This window comes from Erpetoichthys calabaricus, chromosome 7, assembly GCF_900747795.2.
Source record: "Erpetoichthys calabaricus chromosome 7, fErpCal1.3, whole genome shotgun sequence".
NCBI lineage: Eukaryota > Metazoa > Chordata > Cladistia > Polypteriformes > Polypteridae > Erpetoichthys > Erpetoichthys calabaricus.
The window spans coordinates 28,341,412-28,365,301 of NC_041400.2; the positions used below are offsets into that span (position 1 = coordinate 28,341,412).

General features: G+C 37.8%; 1 protein-coding gene across 1 annotated transcript in view; it reads left to right on the top strand.

The window, feature by feature from the left end:
- The window catches only part of LOC114654378 (A disintegrin and metalloproteinase with thrombospondin motifs 19-like), a 221,007-nt gene that overhangs the window by 34,291 nt on the left and 162,826 nt on the right, over positions 1–23,890 (top strand). Inside the window, exons 4-6 of the mRNA XM_028804882.2 lie at positions 5,868–6,040; positions 12,518–12,601; positions 18,280–18,434. Coding sequence (XP_028660715.1) covers positions 5,868–6,040; positions 12,518–12,601; positions 18,280–18,434 — 412 coding nt within the window. The remainder of the gene's footprint in view (positions 1–5,867; positions 6,041–12,517; positions 12,602–18,279; positions 18,435–23,890) is intronic.

A 23,890-nucleotide genomic window follows, 5' to 3' on the forward strand; every position in this document is an offset into this window, starting at 1 on the left:
TTTTGTAAACATGCTTTCACTTTGTTAGTATTGGTTATTGAATGTAAATTGATGGAAACAAATGTCATATTTATACAAATTAAATCTACAACACAATAAAGTGTGCAGAAAGTGAAGGGGTCTGAGTACTTTCTGAGTTCACTGTAAATGGGAAAAAAACACGTTTTAGGTTAAGGATTTATAACTAAAGGCATGCAGTGAGGTGTGGTAAAAGCATTTAATGGCAGCAAAAGCTGGGATACCACAGAATGGAACATTTTTGATGACCAGTGCCTTAATCTTTGAGGTTCTGCAATAAATTTCACAAGTTAAATCAAATTGTAAATTCTATTGTTTATCAGCTTGGAGACCCCTCTGAGCTGTTGTGCTAAGATGGACTAGCACAGGAAAGAGTTGTCATAAGCAAATATCGAGGGTCATAACCAGGAAAATCTAAAGATACCGTAGCAAAAAACATGAAGCAAAAATCAGAGCTGGAGACAGCTGGCCTAAAGGTTGATGATGAGGAGAGCTGTTACATGAAGGTTTGTAATTTCAAACTTTGAGTCTTATTCACTGTCTTGTACGAGGAAGAGATCTGCCACAATGATGCCACATTCTTTCAGTTTTGCCTGGCATACATGCAACAACCATGGCTCCAAAAATGGTACAAAAAATGTGTTACTTTAAATATTTATTATATTTAAAAACTGTTGAAAGATTTGAATTCGTCATGTATCAAAACCTGTAGTAGGTGCAAAATAGCACGACAAACATAGCAAAAAGCCCATAAAAACTAAGACATGTAATAAGCTACATGAGCCTTCAGGTCCATTTACTGCGCACAGACAAGACTTTGTAAATGTCTGTAACAAAGTAAAGACTAGTGGGGAACGTGCGGAAATCTGGAAAGATGAGCACATCTGATAATTACTGTTGTTGTCAAACAGGTCCAGTTTTTTTTTTTTCCAGTCGAGTTTTGTTAAAAGAAAGTGTGTAGCATTAAATTCATTTTTGTCGCCTAACCGTCTAGGTAAACGTTTACACCTTAGCTGCTGGTGAAAAGAGCCTTGACGCATGTCCATCATCGGGCTGTAAAAAGGAAGTGCTGTTCATGTCCGCAGGGGCCGACAAGCCTCGGCTCGACTGCCGAAAGGTGACAGGTGCTTATTTCTGTGTCAGAAAAACGCAGCATTTCTCAGGTTGCAGTTAAGTCAGCCTTTCCATGGGTTAATGAGGGACTGGAGGGCAAGATTTAGTTTTTCTCTCCCAGAAAAACTTTTATTTTAGAAAATCTATAAAAGTAATTTCCCATTTCATTCATGCATGCCTGCATTTATTTCCCATTTCATGTAAAGAAACTACACTATTCACAAAATCCCAAAGTGCCAATAAAGCAGGGGAAGACTCTAATGAAGGGTTTGTTTTCCCCTAATGTTTCTTTTAGTGGGGGTTTTGGCTCACCTTTTGTTTGTATTCCAACATTCATCCAGCATTCATCAGTCCATCCATTTTCTGAGCCTTCTCAACCCCCATTCAGATCACCTTCTCCCATGAGCGCACATGTCCACACTCCATAAATTCTAATTTGAAAGTCTTTGTGATGGAATCCTAGAGTACCCACAGGAAACCTCACACACAACCCGCAGCCTCCACACAGACTGGAACTGTGAGTTAGCAGCACTAACCTTTGTGCAACCCATGGAGCTTTTAATCCACAGACTGTAATGTCAGTGCTTCCTCACTCAAAGATAGATAGATAGATAGATAGATAGATAGATAGATAGATAGATAGATAGATAGATAGATAGATACTTTATTAATCCCAAGGGGAAATTCACAAGTGATCAATAAATAAAAATAGAAAAATAAAAGTAGAAAAGTACACATACACATACAGTCATACACGGAGCTGCTGAAAAGGCTGCCACTCTCGGTGGCACCGGAACTAACACCAACTCAAATGTGTTCTTTTGGGTTTTAAACATTGAGCTATCCTCACAAATAATTTAACTTTCTTTTGTTTTACTCCACTGGCTAAGGTGGCTTTTCTTATATTTGTTTAAAGTCCCATTGCTGTGCTGGGAACGGAATTTGCTGGGGGCTTGTCCCTAGAAGTCAAAATGGACGATGCCTTTTGATATATGTGAATTGACACCAATGGAGACTTCATTGCCCAAGTTTGTGGATAATGTTTTATTGCAACAATTCTTTAGTTTTTTATGGCTCTTGACTTTTTGTTCTGTTCTTTAATTTTGATATTTGAATCCTCTTTTTGGTAAGATAAAAGATATCTTGATTTTGATGGTTTTGGCCCCTGCTTTGTTTTATGACAATGTTTCATTTCCTGTTCTTTGCTTTTCTGTCTATCATACCTGTGTTGCATCGTAACATTCCGGAATATTTATTAAATCTTTATAACATAATGTGCACAATCAACAAAATATGATACAAAGGAGGTCCTTCTCCTTTATTGGATTAATTCACAGTACTTAGTACCATATCTTTATGTAGCAGAATGCGTTATGGCACATGCACAGTGTTATGATTTGTCAAATGTGGAGAGAGAGAGAGAAAAAAAACTCAGAAAACTCTGACCACAATAAAATGATTTAATTAATCAAGTTTTTTAGCAAATAAATGAAAGCATGCTAAACAAGAAAATATAGTAAAGAAAAACAATAATCAAAATCAAAATTTCAGAAATATTAAGAAGGAAAATTAAAAAATGAAAGCAATAAAGATCCTACTGTAGAAGTCAAAAAGGTCTAAATCCAAACTACTGTATACGAGACTAATACGAAACAAAAGAAATTAAAATTTAACAAGACTACTAATAAAATAAAACAAAGCAAAATCTAAAACCAAAATCATCATTAAACAAAAGCTAAACTTAGAAAACCAAGAAGTTCTAAACACAGTAATCATAGACCACAAAATTTAAGTGAAAAACCAAGGGCTAAAAGGAGTAGAACACCACCACACCAGGTAATGCCACTACACCATGAGCAGGACAGTAGGTGGAATTCAATGGTGCAGTCAAATAACTGCAGCCCAAGTGATTACAGCACCTGAAAGCCCCACTTGGCCATTCATTTTAAGTTCTGCAGCCAAGACACACAATTAAAAGGAAGGATCCAGAACAAAGTCACAAAGACAACAAAACATGGAGTAACAACAAGAGAGCTTGGGAAAATGAAATATACAGAAAAACCAAAAGAAGGGTGAGATATGGCTCAGATCTTAACACAGGGTATTTCAGAGCTACTGTATACTTGGCTTATGTAATATGCGATAAGCACATTGTCCACTTCATACACCGATATGATCCTTTGACCCTACAAATGTTGTTGGTCAAGATTCTTGTTCCTCATTGACAAGGAATGTCTTGCTCATGTAAAATTCACCTGCTTTTAGATAGCAAACCTCTGTCCTCTGTCGTTGCTTCAAGAGTTTGAATTTCTGTCTTTTATTTTCAAGTCACTTGTACAATTCTTTTGGTTTTAGCCTTTTAACCTTTGTCTTTGGTATAGCTATGTAATCTTGCACTTAGACCATATTTGCTGCTCAGGTGTGTTTTTGACCTTCATGTTTGTTATTGTCTATGATATGGGCAAGTCATTTTAAGTTCTGCAGCCAAGACACACAATTAAAGGGAAGGAGCCGGAACAAAATCACAAAGTCATATTCTGACTTCTTCCTCATCAGATTGTGTCCCTGCTTCTTTGTAAGTTCCCCCATATTCAGTTTAAGGACCCTTAAAATGCCAGGTTACTTGGGCTTTGTTGATCACATGACTTTATAAATCCTTACACAGCATCTACACACAGCCAGAGACTTAACTGAAGGTACAGCGTAGATGAAAAGGTGAACATGAAGCGTTGGCATCACATAACTTGTGATCCTGTCATGAAACAGCTGCTTTTAGATACTGTAGTTGACCGGGTTACACCCCAGGATTTATGGGAGACTCTTGATTTAAAACAAAGAAATTTTGCTTTATCCCATCCTTCTGGGGTGTTCTGTCACTTTCTGTGACTGTCATCAAACTACTTGTCAGCTCTTTCTAACCATCTTTTATACCTGATGTGTGGGTCAAGTGATCAGAAAAGGAAAACCTGGACTTCCCTGTGGAACTCCCTGTGGTTCTTTTGCAAGGTCTCTTGACCTTCCTGTGTGGCAAACAAAGCAAAAGAAGGTCTGAGTCGACCTGGATCCTCAAATTCCATAAAGGTTGGTTCCAAACACATCTTATCCATGGAGGCTGAGCAAATTGCAAAACATAGGCTAGCAACAACGTCAACGTCAAAAGGACTATTCTGAGACAGGGGCCTCAGGGGCCTTGTTTCCTAGGGGGCTTCAGTGACAGCAAGTTTTCATTTCTTCTAATTTACAAAATTAGACAATAGTTTTGCTACAAATGAAAATTGTGTTCTTAGCCTAATTTTAGTTTACTCAGACTTAAAAATTTAGAATCATCAATTTTTCTTTACTATTAAATACAATATTGTAGTTGCAATAAGAGTGATTCTTTTTTTCTTTTTCTTTTGCCAATCAACAATGAGATTAAAAGAGCAAGGGAACAGAAGGTTACTTTCATCCCACCTGTGTGCAGTGCTTGAGGTGGGCTGGTACACACTGGCATATGTGCAGTATTTAGCATTTGCGTTCCAGTAATGTTTTCAAGCATATCAGGATGCATCACACCTATTCAGTTCCCACCTCCCCAGCTTGGTGACTGAAGTTTAGTATATCTCAGCACTCAAATCTTCTGGAGAGCCCCCACAGCTCTTTGATTGAATCATTCAATTTCACTAAGAGATTACTGGTGCTTATGTATCTCCACTTTAGGCACTGCTTCTCTGTCTGTGCGTGTGTGTGTGTCCGTCATAAATCATCTCTTCCACTAAAACACATCGAAAGGAATAAAAGAGAAGTAATGAAGGGCTGAGAAGTATATGCCCTGGTCCAGAAAAATTTAATGATGTTCTTGAACGGCGTGCTCTCCATTTGATGTCTGGGTGACAACATTAAATGGAATGGCATGAGACCCTGAGTGATTCCTTGCCCTTGATGACCTCCTTTATTCGAGTCCTGATTGATGACATTTGCTCAGTAAGAAGTGACATTTGGGTTATTTCAGTTCCTGGCCATAAACATAAGAAAAATGGGGAGTTGCTTTTTATCAACCAGACTTGGAAATACTCAAATATCTATAAAGTCGCCTTTTATGGATTTATCGGGTGAATTCTCCAAGATGGATCATTAAATGAAATGTGCTGTTTTGTTATCTGTTGGTTTGAGAGCTTACACATGAACAGCAGTTCCCAGTTTTATCATGAATGCCTTGTTCAGAATGCTTTTTTGGTTTCTAAACATTTTGAGGATAAGGGTATTGGAGTAGCTATGACTTTGGATTTTAAAGCGGGCTCAATCTCAGCCTGCGACTCGCTATGTGACACTAAGCAAGTCACTTAATCTTCCAGTGATCCAGTATGTGGAAGTAATTGTAACTTATACTGATCTTGCATGTCGCCGTGGGGAAAGGCGTCTGCCAAAAATAATAATGATGTGGCAAATTAGGCACGCGTTTTATGTTCTGAATTTTTTGTGTTGGGTTACTATGGCTACATGTCTGCTTATCACAGTCATGCCAAAAGTAAAGATGAGGTAATCTTGATAAGATGCATATGCTTAATGTTAAAAGTCTATATGTTAAGATATTTTGACCAAGTTAGTATCGTATAGCTGTGCCAGACATCAGAAGGATCGCCTGAGAACAATGAACAACTGGTTTTGCATCAGTCTGGAGATTCTTATCTTTTACTTGTATCTTTTTACTTGTCTGTTTGCCTTCGCTAAATTTTGTTCCACTGCTTTTATTACAGATAAACAAAAAAAACGCAGTAAAAAATTACAGGAGAGTGGAAGAGGCAAAAGATACTCCTATAAATTAGCACATGAGTACATTGTGGAGACGCTGGTTGTCGCTGATTCTGCAATGGTTAGCCATCATGGATCTGAAGCCACAAAGAAGTTTGTCCTTACAATCATGAATATGGTAAGATAGGAAGTGTGCTTACTTAAAACACTGGCCTTTATCTTCATATTTTAACCACTGATCTTTATCTTCTGAGAAATCTACAACTTTTCAGGGGTGCCTTGATTTCTCCTCAGTGTGCTGTCCCTGGATGAAATATTGGAACAGCTTAGATGAGCCTGATGGACTGAATGGTTTTCTCTCCTTTGTCAAATTTCTTATGCTCTTATATCTATTGTGTTGTAATTTCTATAATACTTAAAGCTGTTGAAAAGCTTTCTTTAAAGTTGATGTGATATTGTTGTGATACCTAATGTTTTTCTGTCATCAATCATTTTTAATAATTTCTGAATACTGTATATTGTTTTTCTATTATTTATTTGTTTTTATCTTTATGATTCTGATGTGATCCTGCCTCTATTTTAGATTGGATTTACTTTGTGTTCATCGTTATTTCACACTTGTTTCTTATGGCCACAGCAAACGCGTACTGGTTGTTAATCACATAATCACCTGCATCACAAAGCATGACATCATTACCGGTTCATTTTTTAAGGCAGCGATGTCTTAATTTTTGATCTCCAAATTTTTGGCTAAATTATACACTCAAATTACGCCAGGTTGCATTTTGAAAATTCTTTTGGTTTAAAGATTTATTAATAGAATAGGTTTCAATTTGCTGTTCATTTTTGACCTTTGAAATTTTGAACTTCATTTTGGTTTTTGATGTTTGGTCCTTTCTGTGAACCCAACCATTGTCCATCCTCAGTGTTATGTATTCTTTGTTTATTTAATGGTTCTTTTATTTTTTTAATTATTTGCCTTTTTATATTATTGGTTATGTTTGTGGTATTGATTTGTCATTTTTTTATTTATGTAAATAATGTTTTTCTTTGATTATTTCAGTCTTCTTTAATTATTTACTTTGTAAGCATTGTGCTTTAATGTTCTTTGAAGACATTCCTTGTGTTTTGTGGATGGAGCCCCAAGAGGCGGGGCCACCTTAATGTCACTGCTGAAGGACCGCCCACAGACGTTATACTCTGCAGCTGAGGCAGGTCCTTCAGAGGTTCATTGTTATTTCAAAGAGTGCATTTTTGTTTTGTTTTTTTGTTTTGTTTTATGGATTATGATTGGATTGTGATTTGGGACTTGTTTGCTTTCAGATTCATTTTAGGCAAACCCTTTTTGCATTCTGCTGCATTTTTACCATTTTAGTGATTGTTTGCATTTATATAAATACTTATCTTTAATTGTAAAGATTCTGCTTTGGCCCTGTTATTCCTAGATAGCGCTTATTTGGTTCCTGACTCTAGAAAGGCATTTTTGTATATTTTTGAAACATTTTGGAATATTAATGAATATTAATGAAGTATTTTGAACTTTAAAAGCCAGGGCTTCTTTTAGGACTGTGAAAGCTGAAGTCAGTCTATGGAGTTTGGGGTCAGGCTGCCTATATGTATATATATATATATATATATAATGTGTATATATATATATATATATATATATATATATATATATATATATATATATATATATATACTGTATATATATATACTGTATATATATTTGGACGCCTTTACCCTCTTGGCTATTAAAGTACGTGTTTCATGAAATTCTGACAATGATTTTGCCTTTAACTGATTCATCTCCAGGTCAATTCTGTTATAATCTTTCTACTACATGTTCACCTCATTCTTTCAAAGCTAATCACTACAGATATTGGCAGAAATAATTCTTTGGCAGATGTCATTTTTTGTTGTGAGAGTTCACTGACCTGTCAGGCAGGAAAGCAAGAAGGCCTAAGCAGAGTAATCTTCATGGTGGGTATGGGTAATGCATCTGTGCAGGTCCATTGACCACATTTTTTTACAAACTGCTTTACTGAGGATTCTGTGAAGTTTTACAACAATTTTGTCAAAGGTAGTACCCTCAAATTGGAATAAAGTACATAACACAGAACTGAGACAATAATTTGCAAACTTTTTATGTTACAAACCAAAACTAATTACAGTAGAATCAAGTGGTTTTTCTTCCCGCTACTGTCCAATCAATATAAAATAATAAGAATACACAACTGGGAAGAAAATGTTGTCAAAGCCTGAGGTGGAGCTCAGTGATTTGTCCTTTCCTTCATAGCTTAAGTGCTTCTAAAGAGAGCAGCTGTAAGGTTTGCTGCATCATGTCTTTCCCGTTTTACACCACCAATCAGGGAGAGCTAATGGATATGTACATTTGGCTAGCAGCATTTGCCGCTTCATTTAAAGATTTCAAAAAATGTGCTAAATAACTTTTTATCCCATCCTTGTAATTGCAACCAGAAAAATGAACTACTTCTGCCCTGCTGCGATAATCGGAAGACATGCCGCTGTTTGTTCACAACATGCCAGCATCTTTAATGATCAAAGGCAAATGTGTTCTAATTGTCCTTTGTGGTCACCTTATCCTGACGTGACCTCGTCTTTACCATCGTAGGGGAGCCTTGTAGATTCTTACTGCGTCCACCTGGTTTCAGAATGTCCCATTCCCTTTGAGATGGGAGGTGCTGTACGTGTTGTAGGCATTTCAGAAAGGCTGTGACTGTGCACGTGCAGAGCAGATGTACTGTAACTCGGATTTAGCAGAGGGTTTTCTTTAAAAGCCATGTGTGTCACAGCAGATGCAGGGTGTTTACAGGGTGTAAGAATGAATTATAGGATGTTGGGCACTTCATCACATTTCAGTCTTAGCTGTGCATGTCTTCTTTTAAATGTATTCAGGAGCGCTTACAATTTTTATGTACATTTAGTCTCATTTTTAAATGATTGTTTACATTGTAATACTGTGCTGCAGCACAATGGCAGTCTGTTTTGTATTGCTGCTTCACCCTGTTGTGATTGCTGGACCCACAAAACCACTAAAAGGTTTAATCTCAAACACAAGAGGTCTATAAACATTTAATGCTGCATTTGTCATATGGTGCAGCTGGGAAGTCACGATTGTGTCACTTACACTACACATGTGGGAAATTAAACATGGATGCCTCCATTAAAGCTGGTGTTCTAGCATCCACCCTAATGAATAGGTTTTTAGTCAGGATCGAAGAAAAAACTGAACAGAAAAAAAAGGTGCAAAACGTATGTTGTCATGTATAGAAAAGATGTTTATGCTCTTGGCACAATAAATGTACTATTTGTGTTTAGAAACTGTCTGATATTGAGGAGCATTCAAAGGTCTACTCCTCTGTGGATTGAGAAACAAATGCATGCCACTGTCCACGTAGACTACAATAATAAAATGTTACATGTGATTATCTTTAGCTCAATTCTTTGCAGGCCTTAAAGGAACTGCGTAAAACAACCGTTAAGTACAATGTGCAAACAGTAGCATATATCAAGCTAACATTGTACAGTCTGCTACTGGTCTTACTGGTAATGTTAACATTTACCTTATCAATATTCAGTATTATGGATTGTGGTGATTAATTTAAATTCTTATAATAAACTAATTAAAGTGTAGTGATACTCACTGTTTGCTGTGCACACTGCCATTTTGGATTGTTGCCATAATTTAAAGTTAAACAACTTTGGATTTGAGAGACCAGTCCTGAGTTTAGGAGTAGTAATTTGAATGTGAATTTCCCATTGGGATTAATAAAGTATCTATCTATCTATCTATCTATCTATCTATCTATCTATCTATCTATCTATCTATCTATCTATCTATCTATCTATCTATCTATCTAATTCTGAATTTGGGGCACGTTTGCCGTGCATTTTTCCAAGTCGAAGGTTGGAAATTGCAAGTTCTGGGTTTTTGTCAAAAACAATGTCAAGTTTCCATTTTTAAAGGTAGAAGGGAAACTATATAAAGCCCCTGGTGCAAATAACAAACGAAGGTTTTTTAATTATTAAAGAGTTTATTAACAAAAATGATTACAAAATTAAAACAAAATCAGAGCAAGAATCAAAAGATTTTCCTGTAAAAGGCAAACCTAAAAAATACAAACCAAGTCCAAAATCCAAGAACTAAAATGCAGAAATGTCAGCAAACGTTTTAAAATGAAAACATCAAAAATAATGAAAGTGCACTAAGAAAAGGAGAGAAGGACCAGAAAGTAAGGATAAACAGAATACTTGCAACGAACTACAGGGAAACTGATAGCAAATAAAAGCTAAAAGGAAAAGACAAATCAAAGTAGTAGAACCAGCAGATTTCTAAATTTATACAGGAACATATAAATTATTATCCCCAAAATTGAACAGTGCGTTTTCCTAAAGGATTTTTGCACTGTCACAGGAATGATGAAGAACGTCCAGGGTAGCACCCCTAGCAAACTCCTAGTGTATATACTAACGGAGCCACAAGATGGCACTTCAGTAAAATAAAAATAGCAAAGTTAAATAATTAACTTTTTAACAAGCATCCTTGGCAAGTATGCTTTATATTAACATTTTCCATGTAAAAAACATACTTTAATGAATATTTCTCTAGTAAAAATGTATTCTTCACAGGAAAAAAATAATAATTAATAAACTCTTGACAGAAAGCACTTATAAAATAAAAGATCCAAAATGAGCCAAACAGCTCAAGCAAAACTAGCTAGGGCCTTAGCACAGAACAGAGGTAAATGGAAGGAATATATAGGGCACTTTAGGTTACACCTGAAGGTCCATATTGCACAGAGGTGAGGAAAGTCATACAAAAATACGAACAATGAACCAATAAGGGAGCAAAGGAAAAATTCACAAAAAACATTAATAAACCAAAGATATAATGATAATGTGGTCTATGTGGGATTTGCATATTCTCTTCAAGTCTGTGTGAGTTTTCTTAGGGATCCTCTGGTTTTCCTCCCACTTTATAGGCAACTCTAAACTAACCCCAGTGTAGATGTTTGTATGTGTGCCCTACTATGGCCTACCAAACCTTTCTTTCCTTATGCTCAGTGCTCCTTTTGAAACACTGAATTGGATTAAGCAGGTTTGAAACAGTATGTCTATGTATACAATATTGTGGTTATGGACGGTAACCTCCACTGATTGCAGGGCAAGACCAACCCAGAACATGATATAACATGAAATGAAGATCTCTTTGAACCCATGGATATTTAAAAGGAAAGAGGAAACAAAGCCGGGGAACACAAACGAAAGGAAAAGTAGACAGTTGTTGTAGTATTGTCACGTGTACATTTTGAAGCGTATGTTAGTTCATTGTGCCAAGAGCTAAGATATTGAGGAATGGACTGGGAAATGAAAAATTAATAAACGGATCAAGCAAGGAAGGAACATGCAGAGGTCAAAAACACTAGGAAAATCCATTAATTAAAACCAGAAACATTAAACAAAACCCTAAGTCCAAAATTTGTTGCCAAAAATAGTTCTAATATTAACTCAAATTCTTAGCCTTCACTATTGTAATAAGCAGTCATTTTATTATTTGAAATCCATAGCTTGGACTTGGAAGAATGGGTGCTGCCACGTTCTATAGGCAAGGCACAATGATATCAAATGTTGTTGTTGATATAGTTGTATTGCTACGTATACAGAGTACTGTGAAATTCTTACTTGTATGCCCAACCAACATCTAACATGTTGCCAGTCTCTTTGCCATGATAAACAAGAATGTATTAAAATACTTAATTTTATTGAATACAAAACACAAATCAACCTACCAGATGTACTTGTTATCCCAAGAAAGTTGGTCAGATAACACTTGAAGGACATATGAATGACTGAACCAGGTGGTGTGACAGCAAAACATATAAGCGAGGACAGACCTCTTTCACAATGACCATATGTTCTTTAAACTAGTCTGCATGGTGTCTGTCATCTTCTACAGGCAGCATCACCTCTTCGAGCTTCTTCTCTTGTACCTCTGATGAATCTGATTTGATCTGATGATTCCACTGAAGGGAGCATTTACTTGGTACTATCTGCTAAACTCTGTCATCATTATTCAGTAACAAAATTGGTCTATAAGAGGCATATTCAAGTTACGTGACTACTGCGTCACATGGCGAGCAATAGGTGTAACAACAGTAAACATGGCATTGGCCAAGCAGAGATCATCACAAAATTGCCACCAGCCTACCAAAACAACAGTGACAATAAAAATAATGAACAGTGAGAAAAATGTGTGTAATTCATCTGAAAATGAGCTGCACGTAATCATTGAAACTAAACACCCAGATTCGCCACAAGAGGTGGCTGAATAGATTCATTTGAAAAAAGAAAATGGCGATCCAGAGCCAGGAAATATACACTAAATAAAGGAACGCCACAGAGGCAGCTAAGGGGGGCCATCTGCAAAAATGAAGAGTTAGATATGATGAAGACAAGGCTAAAAAAAGAGGCAGAAGATAGCCATTTGAGAAGATAAGTAGTTACAGAAATGATGACTTGTTCCTTCAGTTTTAGGGATACTTGAGATTTAAATTTAAAAATATGATTAGCATCTGCAGTGTTATTGCCTTAACTAATACCTAAACGCTGACCAATATTTATTTTTTTTCAGGTTTTTAATTTGTTCCAGCATAAAAGCCTTGGAGTGGGAATGACCATTCGCTTATCTAAACTTGTTTTACTTCATGAGACACCGGTAAGAAAATACTACTTAAAGAAAAAAGAGGTCATGTAAGATAGTGAGTAGTTCTTGTATGTTAAAGTTCAGGTTTTGTATTTGTTAGTTAACCTGCATTGTTTGTAGAGATGGCCAAGGATTATTTGGCAAAATTTTTGATACAATGGGTTTGAATGCGGAACCTAATTATTTTTGCTTAAATGTTGCTAAATAAAGCATTTTCAGAAGATCCTGTCATGCACAGCAGTGAAGTGCACTCGAACGAGAATGAGCTTTTGAACTGCAGCCCTGATTCCATCTTTATTCATTGGTCAGGAGTTCTGCCAAGTAAACGTTCATTCTTTGTCTATCATATTGCTTCATATTATATCAGCTGAGATTAAAAAATTTTCTCAGCCATTACTACACAATTATGTGGTGAGTAAAATATATAAAAATATTACTTTTTTTGGTGGAGTAATTCTTTAAGCTCTCCTTTATGCAATGTATCTGGCATGGCCATATTAATATGCAACCATCAATTCATACAAATAATTAGTGTTGCTCATTCTGCTGGCAGTGTGATTTGAACCTGTGATCATCTGCACCTCAGCCAGTCAAAGTTATTACCAGCTGGCACTTCACTAGTTTTAGAACAAATATTTTGCAGGACACCAGAGATATAAAGTTCTGTTTTATACAATTACATAGCAAGATGTGAACAAACCTGCTACATGTTCTCATTTGATCACATTCAGAATCATCTACTTGATACTGAAAAGAACAAATGTAAGGTGCAAGTGCAATTTTTTCTCATGCTGAAACACATCCTGCTTTCTCTATTGCAGTGCACCAATATTAAAAAATAATACATATATCATTGTTGCAGGACTAAAACAGGAAGATTGAAAGAAAATATTGAATTTCTTTTAGACAGCATTTACAGCATTGGTGGAATTCCATTACAACGAATATCATTACAATGAACTTTTCATTACAACAAAGTATTTTTATGGTCCTGACAATTTCCCCATATGACAGAGTCTATAGAAATCTCATTACTACGAAGTACATTCAGCAGATACTTTCATTACAATGAAGTGCCCAAAAGACCTTGAAATGCCTGAATGAATCATCCACAGAGCAGCTAGTTCTGTGGTCACAGCTCAGTTGTGCACTACGATTCCCGAACACAAACATTGTAATTTTGTCTTTCTTCGAACTTTCCTCAAACTGTTTTTTTGCTGTATTTATTTTCTGTGGTTTTCAGTGATAGCTTTTGCTTATTGCTCGTCAACATTTGAAACACATCCATTGGAATTTAACTGATTGTCACCCTCCTATAGAAATGGCGGATACTTATTTAATAAACGTTCTTATTAGTGCGCCACTCATTCAACAAAAAGCAAATTCACTGTTGTGCGGTCGCTAAACTCTTTTGGGACCTCCCTCAATGGGACGACACGCCAAAGAGCGTCCTGAAGTGAGATTACTGCGTCCGTGGAAGACTGTTTATCCGTTGCTGGAGCAACAGCGGGCTCACAGCACTGCAGCGGCTCGCCACCAATACAACTCCAAAGAGATCTCGATGGGTGATGCAAGGAACATTATAAATGCAGGGAACAGTATTACTTGGCCACTAACCTAGCTTATAGCGTGACCGCAATGTTTTTGGATTTTCTTCCGTGGCGCTCTGCTGCAGCGCTGTAAGCCTGCAGTTGCCCTGCCCCGGCAACAGACAGACGATCTTCCACAGACGCAGTAATCACACTTCAGAAACCTCAGAATATGAAGAAGAAGAAAAGGAAGATTCTGCTTTTGATTGATAACTGTGCTGCCCACAACATGCTTCCACATTTATAGATAATGTTCGAGTTGAATTCCTCCCACCCAATTGCATGGCAGTGCTTTAGCCATTGGACTTTGGCATCATTCGCACCCTAAAAGTGTATTATTGCAAGGAAATGCTGAGAAAAATTCTTGTCAGCATAACTTGTAGACATAAGGAGTTGAAAACTAATGTGAAGAAGCTATTGAAATGATTGCAAACGCCTGGATGCAAGTTAAATCAAGCACTATAATGACAAATACAGAATCTCTTTACTACAAAATTTTCATTACAATGAAATTTTTCTAAGCACTTTGCTGTAACAGAATTTGACCTGTATATAGTTGCTACAGTGCCATTTTCAAGACTTGATTACAGCACAAGTACTTTTTGGTCTTGCTCAGCTCTTTAGTCTCCACTGTAGTTGCCCTCACTGGGTGGCTTCTCAGAGCTGTGTGTGGAAAAGGAAAAACAGTTAATGTGAGTGGTACCACTTACCTCAGCAGAGCCAGGCAGGTGATCCCTATTCACACATGCAGGACTATATATATCGACTATATAATAAAACACTAAGGTCTGTGTGTCCAGTCCCTTTGAACAATCTGATTGGACAGTTTGGCTTTGGTCACACAAGGAAAAAAGGAACTGTGAGTGTGAGACACACGAGAAGTAAAGGCGTATGAGGCATTCTGAGAGAAGCGCCTTCAAAGATTGAAAGTATAAAACCAGACAAGAGGTGAGAAAGGCGTCTTGAAAATAATGACAGAGTCTGAATAGCAGGCTTTATGGGTATGCGCTTGAGAGAGGGAGCGCTGGTGAAGAGATGTTCACAAATGCAAATACAGAGGAAAGGTGCTAAAGGTACACGTAAGGCAAGAGATAGCAAATATTTTTTAAATTATTCTATTACTGTGGCTTATATATATATATACAGTGGTGTGAAAAACTATTTGCCCCCTTCCTGATTTCTTATTCTTTTGCATGTTTGTCACACAAAATGTTTCTGATCATCAAACACATTTAACCATTAGTCAAATATAACACAAGTAAACACAAAATGCAGTTTTTAAATGATGGTTTTTATTATTTAGGGAGAAAAAAAAATCCAAACCTACATGGCCCTGTGTGAAAAAGTAATTGCCCCCTTGTTAAAAAATAACCTTACTGTGGTGTATCACACCTGAGTTCAATTTCCGTAGCCACCCCCAGGCCTGATTACTGCCACACCTGTTTCAATCAAGAAATCACTTAAATAGGAGCTGCCTGACACAGAGAAGTAGACCAAAAGCACCTCAAAAGCTAGACATCATGCCAAGATCCAAAGAAATTCAGGAACAAATGAGAACAGAAGTAATTGAGATCTATCAGTCTGGTAAAGGTTATAAAGCCATTTCTAAAGCTTTGGGACTCCAGCGAACCACAGTGAGAGCCATTATCCACAAATGGCAAAAACATGGAACAGTGGTGAACCTTCCCAGGAGTGGCCGGCCGACCAAAATTACCCCAAGAGCGCAGAGACGACTCAAAAAGGTCACAAAAGACCCCAGGACAACGTCTAAAGAACTGCAGGCCTCACTTGCCTCAATTAAGGTCAGTGTTCACGACTCCACCATAAGAAAGAGACTGGGCAAAAACGGCCTGCATGGCAGATTTCCAAGACGCAAACCACTGTTAAGCAAAAAGAACATTAGGGCTCGTCTCAATTTTGCTAAGAAACATCTCAATGATTGCCAAGACTTTTGGGAAAATACCTTGTGGACTGATGAGTCAAAAGTTGAACTTTTTGGAAGGCAAATGTCCCGTTACATCTGGCGTAAAAGGAACACAGCATTTCAGAAAAAGAACATCATACCAACAGTAAAATATGGTGGTGGTAGTGTGATGGTCTGGGGTTGTTTTGCTGCTTCAGGACCTGGAAGGCTTGCTGTGATAGATGGAACCATGAATTCTACTGTCTACCAAAAAATCCTGAAGGAGAATGTCCGGCCATCTGTTCGTCAACTCAAGCTGAAGCGATCTTGGGTGCTGCAACAGGACAATGACCCAAAACACACCAGCAAATCCACCTCTGAATGGCTGAAGAAAAACAAAATGAAGACTTTGGAGTGGCCTAGTCAAAGTCCTGACCTGAATCCAACTGAGATGCTATGGCATGACCTTAAAAAGGCGGTTCATGCTAGAAAACCCTCAAATAAAGCTGAATTACAACAATTTTGCAAAGATGAGTGGGCCAAAATTCCTCCAGAGCGCTGTAAAAGACTCATTGCAAGTTATCACAAACGCTTGATTGCAGTTATTGCTGCTAAGGGTGGCCCAACCAGTTATTAGGTTCAGGGGGCAATTACTTTTTCACACAGGGCCATGTAGGTTTGGATTTTTTTTTCTCCCTAAATAATAAAAACCACCATTTACAAACTGCATTTTGTGTTTACTTGTGTTATATTTGACTAATGGTTAAATGTGTTTGATGATCAGAAACATTTTGTGTGACAAACATGCAAAAGAATAAGAAATCAGGAAGGGGGCAAATAGTTTTTCACACCACTGTATATATATATATATATCTTATATATAAAAGTCTACGTGTGGAAGTGTGTGTGTCTGTCCTGCCCGGAAGTGAGAGGTGGAGTCGGGGCTTCACCTCCGAGGATACACAAGCGAGGCAAGCACATCGGCACAGCGAAACCTCTGAAGAAAGAGTCACTCGCTTAGTGGCTAATACAGAAGTGAGGCGAGCACATCAGCAAAACGGTATCCCTTTTACTTTTCCTCCCGCCGCTAATACACAAGCGAGGCAAGCACGCCAGCAAAAGGAAACCTACAAAGAAAGTTGCTTAGCCGCTAATGCACAAATGATGCAAGCATGTCAGCAACACAAAACCTCCTAGGAGAGAGATGCCGATTTCAATAGTTTCTAGGACTCCGCTTTTTACACAGCACGGGCTTACACAGCTAGTATATATATATATATATATTGTCACAGATAGAGTATTTGTCCACCTCTTGAACCCTCAGGTACCACTGCAAACACGAAGTAAAAGCACAAGACTCTTTATTTTTCTTCTTGTACCGTGCACAATGCACCCTTTCCACCACACTACTCATATAACAATTCTTCTCACAATAAACAATACAATCCTCCACTCCCAGACACTTCGCCCTCCTACCTCCCAGCTCAGCTCAGTGTCTGGGCTTTCCCATAGTCCTTTTATATCTCCCGACCCGGAAGTGGTTCCTGGCACAACCCACAAGTCCATTTCCTTCCGAGTCAGGGTAAACAGTCCTCTTCTTCACCCCGGGAGCACGTTGTTTCCTCTGGTCACGTGATGATGATGCACTCCCGGGTTATAGGGCACACAAGAGCCCACTAGCCCCCCTACAGCGACTCCCGGTGGTCCCCAAGGTATCCAGCAGTGCTGTGTATAGAAACTACAAAGTCCATGAGGCCCTGCTGGAACTCGGGGCACCATCATGCTGTCCGGAGGGCTCCTCCTAGCGGCCTGGGGGTGGCGACCGGAGTCTGTAGCCAGTTGTCCATCATAATATATAAATATATATATATATATATATATATATATATATATATATATATATATATATATATATATATATATATATAATTATATAAATATAAGTAAGTCAATGTCTATGATACATGTTGGATATTCATAGCTAGAAATCCACAAAAGGAGAAAATAAATAAAGTACCTTAAAATAGTCTTTTATTCCTGAACTTTCAACACCTGGCAGGTATCATCATCAGAGCTTTATTTTAAAAACTTAGCACGGCTTACATGTGTAAAGGGATTGGTTGGTTTTCTGCATCATAGGAGAATGTAATGATTGTAAAAAGAGACCTAAAATCTTAAGAGGCTTCTCTGCTTCATAGGCAGACATGTACATCGGGCATCATGGAGAGAAGATGCTAGAGAGCTTTTGTCAATGGCAGCAGAATGAATTTGGCAAGAAAAGTAATCGTGGTGGCTCCTCCGCAACATGGAGAGAGGATCTGCCCTCTGTGGATACTGCCATACTTATTACGAGGTAAGAAAGCCAGCTTTAACTCTGCACTTTTTAAAACTACATTGCTTGATTTTGTTTTAGTTTAAGTACTTGGCCTTAATGTTGCATTCCTAGAAAGTGTAAACAGCAGACTCGGCCTGTAATACTTGATATTTTGGCTAATATTCAGTGCGAATGTATAAATGGATAACAATTACCATTGTAAAAATATGTCAATCACCATTTTTCTGTTTTGCTATAATATTGCTGTGTTGCTTACATCTAACAGGTGTTGAGTTTTGACCCATCAAGCACACCAGTATGTGTTGTATAGGATGGCAAAACAGCAGGCAAAGAAGAATTTCTAAAGCTATAACAATCCCTAAATTATACCATGTTATATTTTTCTAAATAATTATAGGTTTTATTATTTGTTTTGAATATTTACAAAAACTTGGACACTTGGCATTGCAGTGGCAGTGACAGCACAGACGTTTTAAAGAGTCCTTCATGTGAAATGCTGCCTGTTGATGGAGCTGGCTGGAGCTTACCTGTCTCCATGCAGGTCTGCGTCTTATGCTGCAGAGTAGCATGATCTTCCACTTGTATTTGGTCTCTCTTGTTGGGCTTAGTCAGATAGTCCCACTGTTGACAATGGGAATACAGCTGTTCCTACAATTTCCCTTACTTGTATCATTTGAAGCACAACAAGAGCCACCATATCATTTTTACTTCATACAGATGAAAGAGTGGAGACATGCCTAATATTCTTGTTAATTGCTCATTCTTACTGCCTAAAACAATATGCTACCTAAAATAGATCAGGGAAGTAAAACTCCAGAATCACTCCTGATAAACCTACACTTTCAAGTGTTTCTCACCAACCTTGTACTCCTACTTTACATTCTCGCATCTGTTATGTAGGACTTGACGCTTTGCATTCATTTTTTTTTGTTCTATTATTATCCCCAGAGTTCTCACTTAAGGTAACAATAGAATGTGTCCACTCTCTTGGCTGAACCGCTTTATCTTAAATATTATATACAGTATATGTTAGGATTTGGAGAACAAGTGCATCCCCCAGCTTCAGACATAACCTTGTAGAGGTCAGTGAAAAGCTGATTTTGCTTAACTTTTGCTGTCCACATATTTATTTTAAGTTATGGGGTGGTAATGCTGCCTCATAGTTTCCAGTACCTGGATTTCAAATCCCAGCTTGGTCACTTTCTGTGTAGAGTTTGCATAGTTCCTAGGTTTAAATCCCACACCTGGTTGCACATGAACTCCATTTTTTCCTCTCATATATCAAAGCTGTGTGAGTGGTGTGTGTTTGGTTCATTTAGAGAGTGTGAGTGTCGAGTGTAAATAGACTTTGCAATGGACTGGCATCTCGTCCCAGGGATGGTTCCTGCCTTGTGCCAAATGTTGCTGGGATTGGTTCTAGCACCCTACATCCCTAAATTAGATCATTCAAGTGTGAGAATGTCATAGTTTGTTAAAACAAATAGCATCCTGAGCACTGAAGGTTACACACCTGACTTCCTCACTCCAGAACCAATTATTCATATTTAACTTCTGTTTGATCTATCAAGTACTACAACTGTAGTCTTTTAATAAAAATAGATAATAATTAGGAATGGATATGTAGATAATTAGATAATTTTGAACAGATAGTACTTAATTGTTAGATGTCATTGTTAGAAACACTGGATTTGAATCCAAAAAGGAAGGTCTAAAACTTGAAAGTACCCCTTATGGGAGGGACCTGAGATTCAATAGGGACTTGTCACCATCTACATCAAAAGAGCATACAAAAGCCATTGAGAAGGGTCATAATATGTTAGATTGTATGGCACGAAGAGTGGAGTACATGCCAACGGAGGTTATGATTAAGTTATAAAATGCACTCAATACAGAATATGATAAAAATAATAAATAAGTAAATGATAATAAATAATAAAAATGCATTTAAATTAACAGCAATTATGTATGCATTCAAATCTTTACGTTGATGAGAACAAATAATATACATTTTAGTCTTCAAAGCATAGGAATAATTAACTACAGTAGCAGCCAACAGCCTTGGCATTAACCTTAATGCGCATTATGGCTCATCCCATAAACTACAGTTCCACTCCACACATATGTCATCACTTTATACAGGCGGACTTAAATTGCAGGCTGATTTTTCTGACAGCATGAAGAATCAACACAACAAAGACATGAACAAAGTAATAAAAAATCATCAAATCACAGTCATGACTGAGCTGAACAGTACTTTTTGTGATGCAGCTTAAAGAAAAATGTGCCACGCTGTTGCATTAACACAGATCCCATTTGTGAAGGGTCTGCTACAGACAGCAAATTCCAATGAACTTTCACTGTAGTCACTATCCCACAATTCAATTTCTACTGCAATACACCAAGTATATGAGAACACAGAGGAGTAGCACCACTGTTTATGGAACCACTGAAAAGTTATAGCATCTTACATTATATAGTGTGGGGAACAGCCCGGACACAGACATGCAGACATCGTTTAAAGCACCACAACACATTTATTTACAACTATGTCCAATAAGTGAAGCACACAACCCAGTGCCGCAGCACCAATCACCCCAAAGTCCAGGCCTCTCAAGCACAATGCCTTCTTCACCGCCTCCACTCCTCCAAGCTTCGTCCTTCTTCCACCCGACTCCAGCCATCGAATGGAGGGAGGCGGCCCCTTTTATGCTCAGCCGGATGTGCTCCAGGTGCCTCCCGATAAGCTTCTGCCGGCCCTTCATGGTGTGGCGGAAGTACCGGCTGTGCACCCAGAAGCACTCTGGGTGTCCCTGGTCTTCTTCTCCCCAGCACTTCCTGGTGTGGCAGAAGTGCTGAGGGCCTGGGCTCCATAGGCATCGGGGCGCCTCCTGGCGGTGACCACGGGCCCCTAAAGGGTTGAGCTTCTAAACTCTGTTCCCGTGGTCCACAAAGCCACCAGGGTGGTCGCCCCCTCGTGGTCTGGAGCAGGCGTAAGCCCTCCTCTGGTCCTTCTGAGCATCCCGGCTGGGTACCACCCCCAGCCTCTTGGCACAATAGTAAATGTGGTGAAATGTAATTTTAAAATCATAAATAATTAAATTAAAGAAAGTAACGAGGTACAGCAGCATACTTGATGGCAAGAGTTTAAAAACTGAGAGAGTGACAAAGCCTTAAGATTCTTCATGATTCTTTATTTGTCATATACACAGTAATACAAGTGCAACATGTAGTGAAGTATGGCTTAATCGGCCTAGGGGACTGTGCAATAAAGTTAACAAATAGATTACATTAAATTAGATTAAAAAATAAAAAAATTTATGAAAATAAATTTTAAAAAGAGATTTAAAGGTTCAGGTTCTACTGTCATCAGACTGAACAAACCAGAAGTAGTCTGTAGAATCAACACCATGAAAAATGAGTGCTATAATGAGTCCTAAAAGAATTTTTAAAATGTTACAATTGATACTTTATTGATATTTTGATACTTTTGACAATCCAACATGTGATCAAAGTGTTTATAATTATGGAGACAATTAGTACAGTGGATCCCAGCTGTTACTTTAAAATTCTTCACCAACAACACAGTTAGAAACTTGTGAAGGACAGATTTCACACAAATGTTAGGAAGTTTTTCTCCACACAAAGACCCTTAGACACATGCTATAAAGTCCAAGTAGTGTAGTGGAGATTGGAAATTTAGGCTCATTTAAGTCTCAACTTCATGGAAAATCAGTTTATTGGGCTAAATGGCCTGTTCTCATCACAATTGTTCTAATATTCTCATTTGTTGAAAAGGGAAATTTAACTTTTACAAAATCTCAGGTAGCTCGATAAATTCCAAACATTTTAGAATTTTCGAAGGTCCAAATTTTGACTTCACTTTTTCTACAAATTTATAGATTCCTGGACAAACTCTGAAATCAAATGGGTTGTTGTCTAGCTGTGCGTTTTCTTTATGGAGAATAATGATTCTTCACTTTTTGTATACATTTTTGCCTCAAATGCTGCACAAGTGGAGCAGGAAAATGCACTTTTTTTCAACAAGTTACGATTCTACCATTTTATTCCACATAATTAAAGATTGGCCTGTAATATTTTACTGCTAAAAATGGCAGCTCTGAATACCATGTACTAGATCAGGGGTAGGCAACGTCGGTCCTGGTGAGCCACAGTATGTGCAGGTTTTTGTTCCAACCCAGTTCCTTAACGAGAACTAAATTATTGCTGATGAAGCACATATTGCTTAAGTGACATTTTAATGCTTCATTTTAGTGGTCTCGCTTAAACTGCTGCATTCAGTGTTTTAATTGCTCCTTATTAGCAATAAGATGTAAAAGACAAAGCAGCCAGCAGTTCTCCAGCTAGCTTTTTTCCAATTACATCTGTGTGTGTTCATCATGCACTGTTTGATTTAATAAAACACTTAATAGAAAAATGTGACAGACTGAAAATGATCTGTTTTAGGCTTCATATCATTTGGATGATATCCTTGGAAAGGAAAAAAATCTACGATATAAGAGCCTTACATTGCACAGACTAACAAGCCATAAAATTAAATAAGGTCTGAGATTGGCAATGATTGGTTTCTAATTAAGCAATTGGGTTGGAATGAAAACCTGTAGCCACTGCGGCTCACCTGGACCGACGTTGCCTACCTCTGTACTAGATGCATCAGATTTTTGACTTCACACACAGTAAAAGAGTTGTAGTTCAGAGGTGGTTAACCATACCTCACAACACCATAAGACTGAGGTTGAATCTCGTCCGAATCACAGACTGTGAGGAGTTTGTGAGTCTTTGCAGGATTTTCTCTCAGTACCAAATATTATCTTTAGTCCGTCATCTCACAGACATGTGGATTGGGTCACCAAGTGACTTTAAATGTGGGTAGGTGAGTTCATCTGCTCTGGGATGGACTGGTGCCATGTTTATGGCTGGTTCCCACGTTACACTTTGTAATGTAACTCTGTAATGAACTAAGTGGGCGTGGAACATGACTGGAGTTCTACTGCCATGTAAAGACTCATCATTCATATCATCCATCCATCCATTTTCCAACCCGCTGAATCCAAACACAGGGTCACGGGGGTCTGCTGGAGCCAATCCCAGCCAACACAGGGCACAAGGCAGGAACCAACATTCATATCATTCAAATATCTATTTTGTTTTTGCGTGTAACTTCATAGTATTCTAATACCTTGCAAAATCTTTGGGATTTGATTATCACAACCAAAAAAGATTGATGGTTATATTTCAGCTTACAGACTTTCTATATTTAAAACCTACATTAACTGAGAATATTTTTAACAAGAAGAAGCAGTGTGTTTCTCTGTACTGATGCTAAGTGTTCAGAATTCTAAGCGTAGTGGAATTCAGGAGGCCCTTCAGTGTATTGTGAATTGCACTTTGTCTTTTGTCTTTAATCCTGAGTAAGCTTTACTGATAGGTGATGGAAAAATACCCTTCTTAATCTC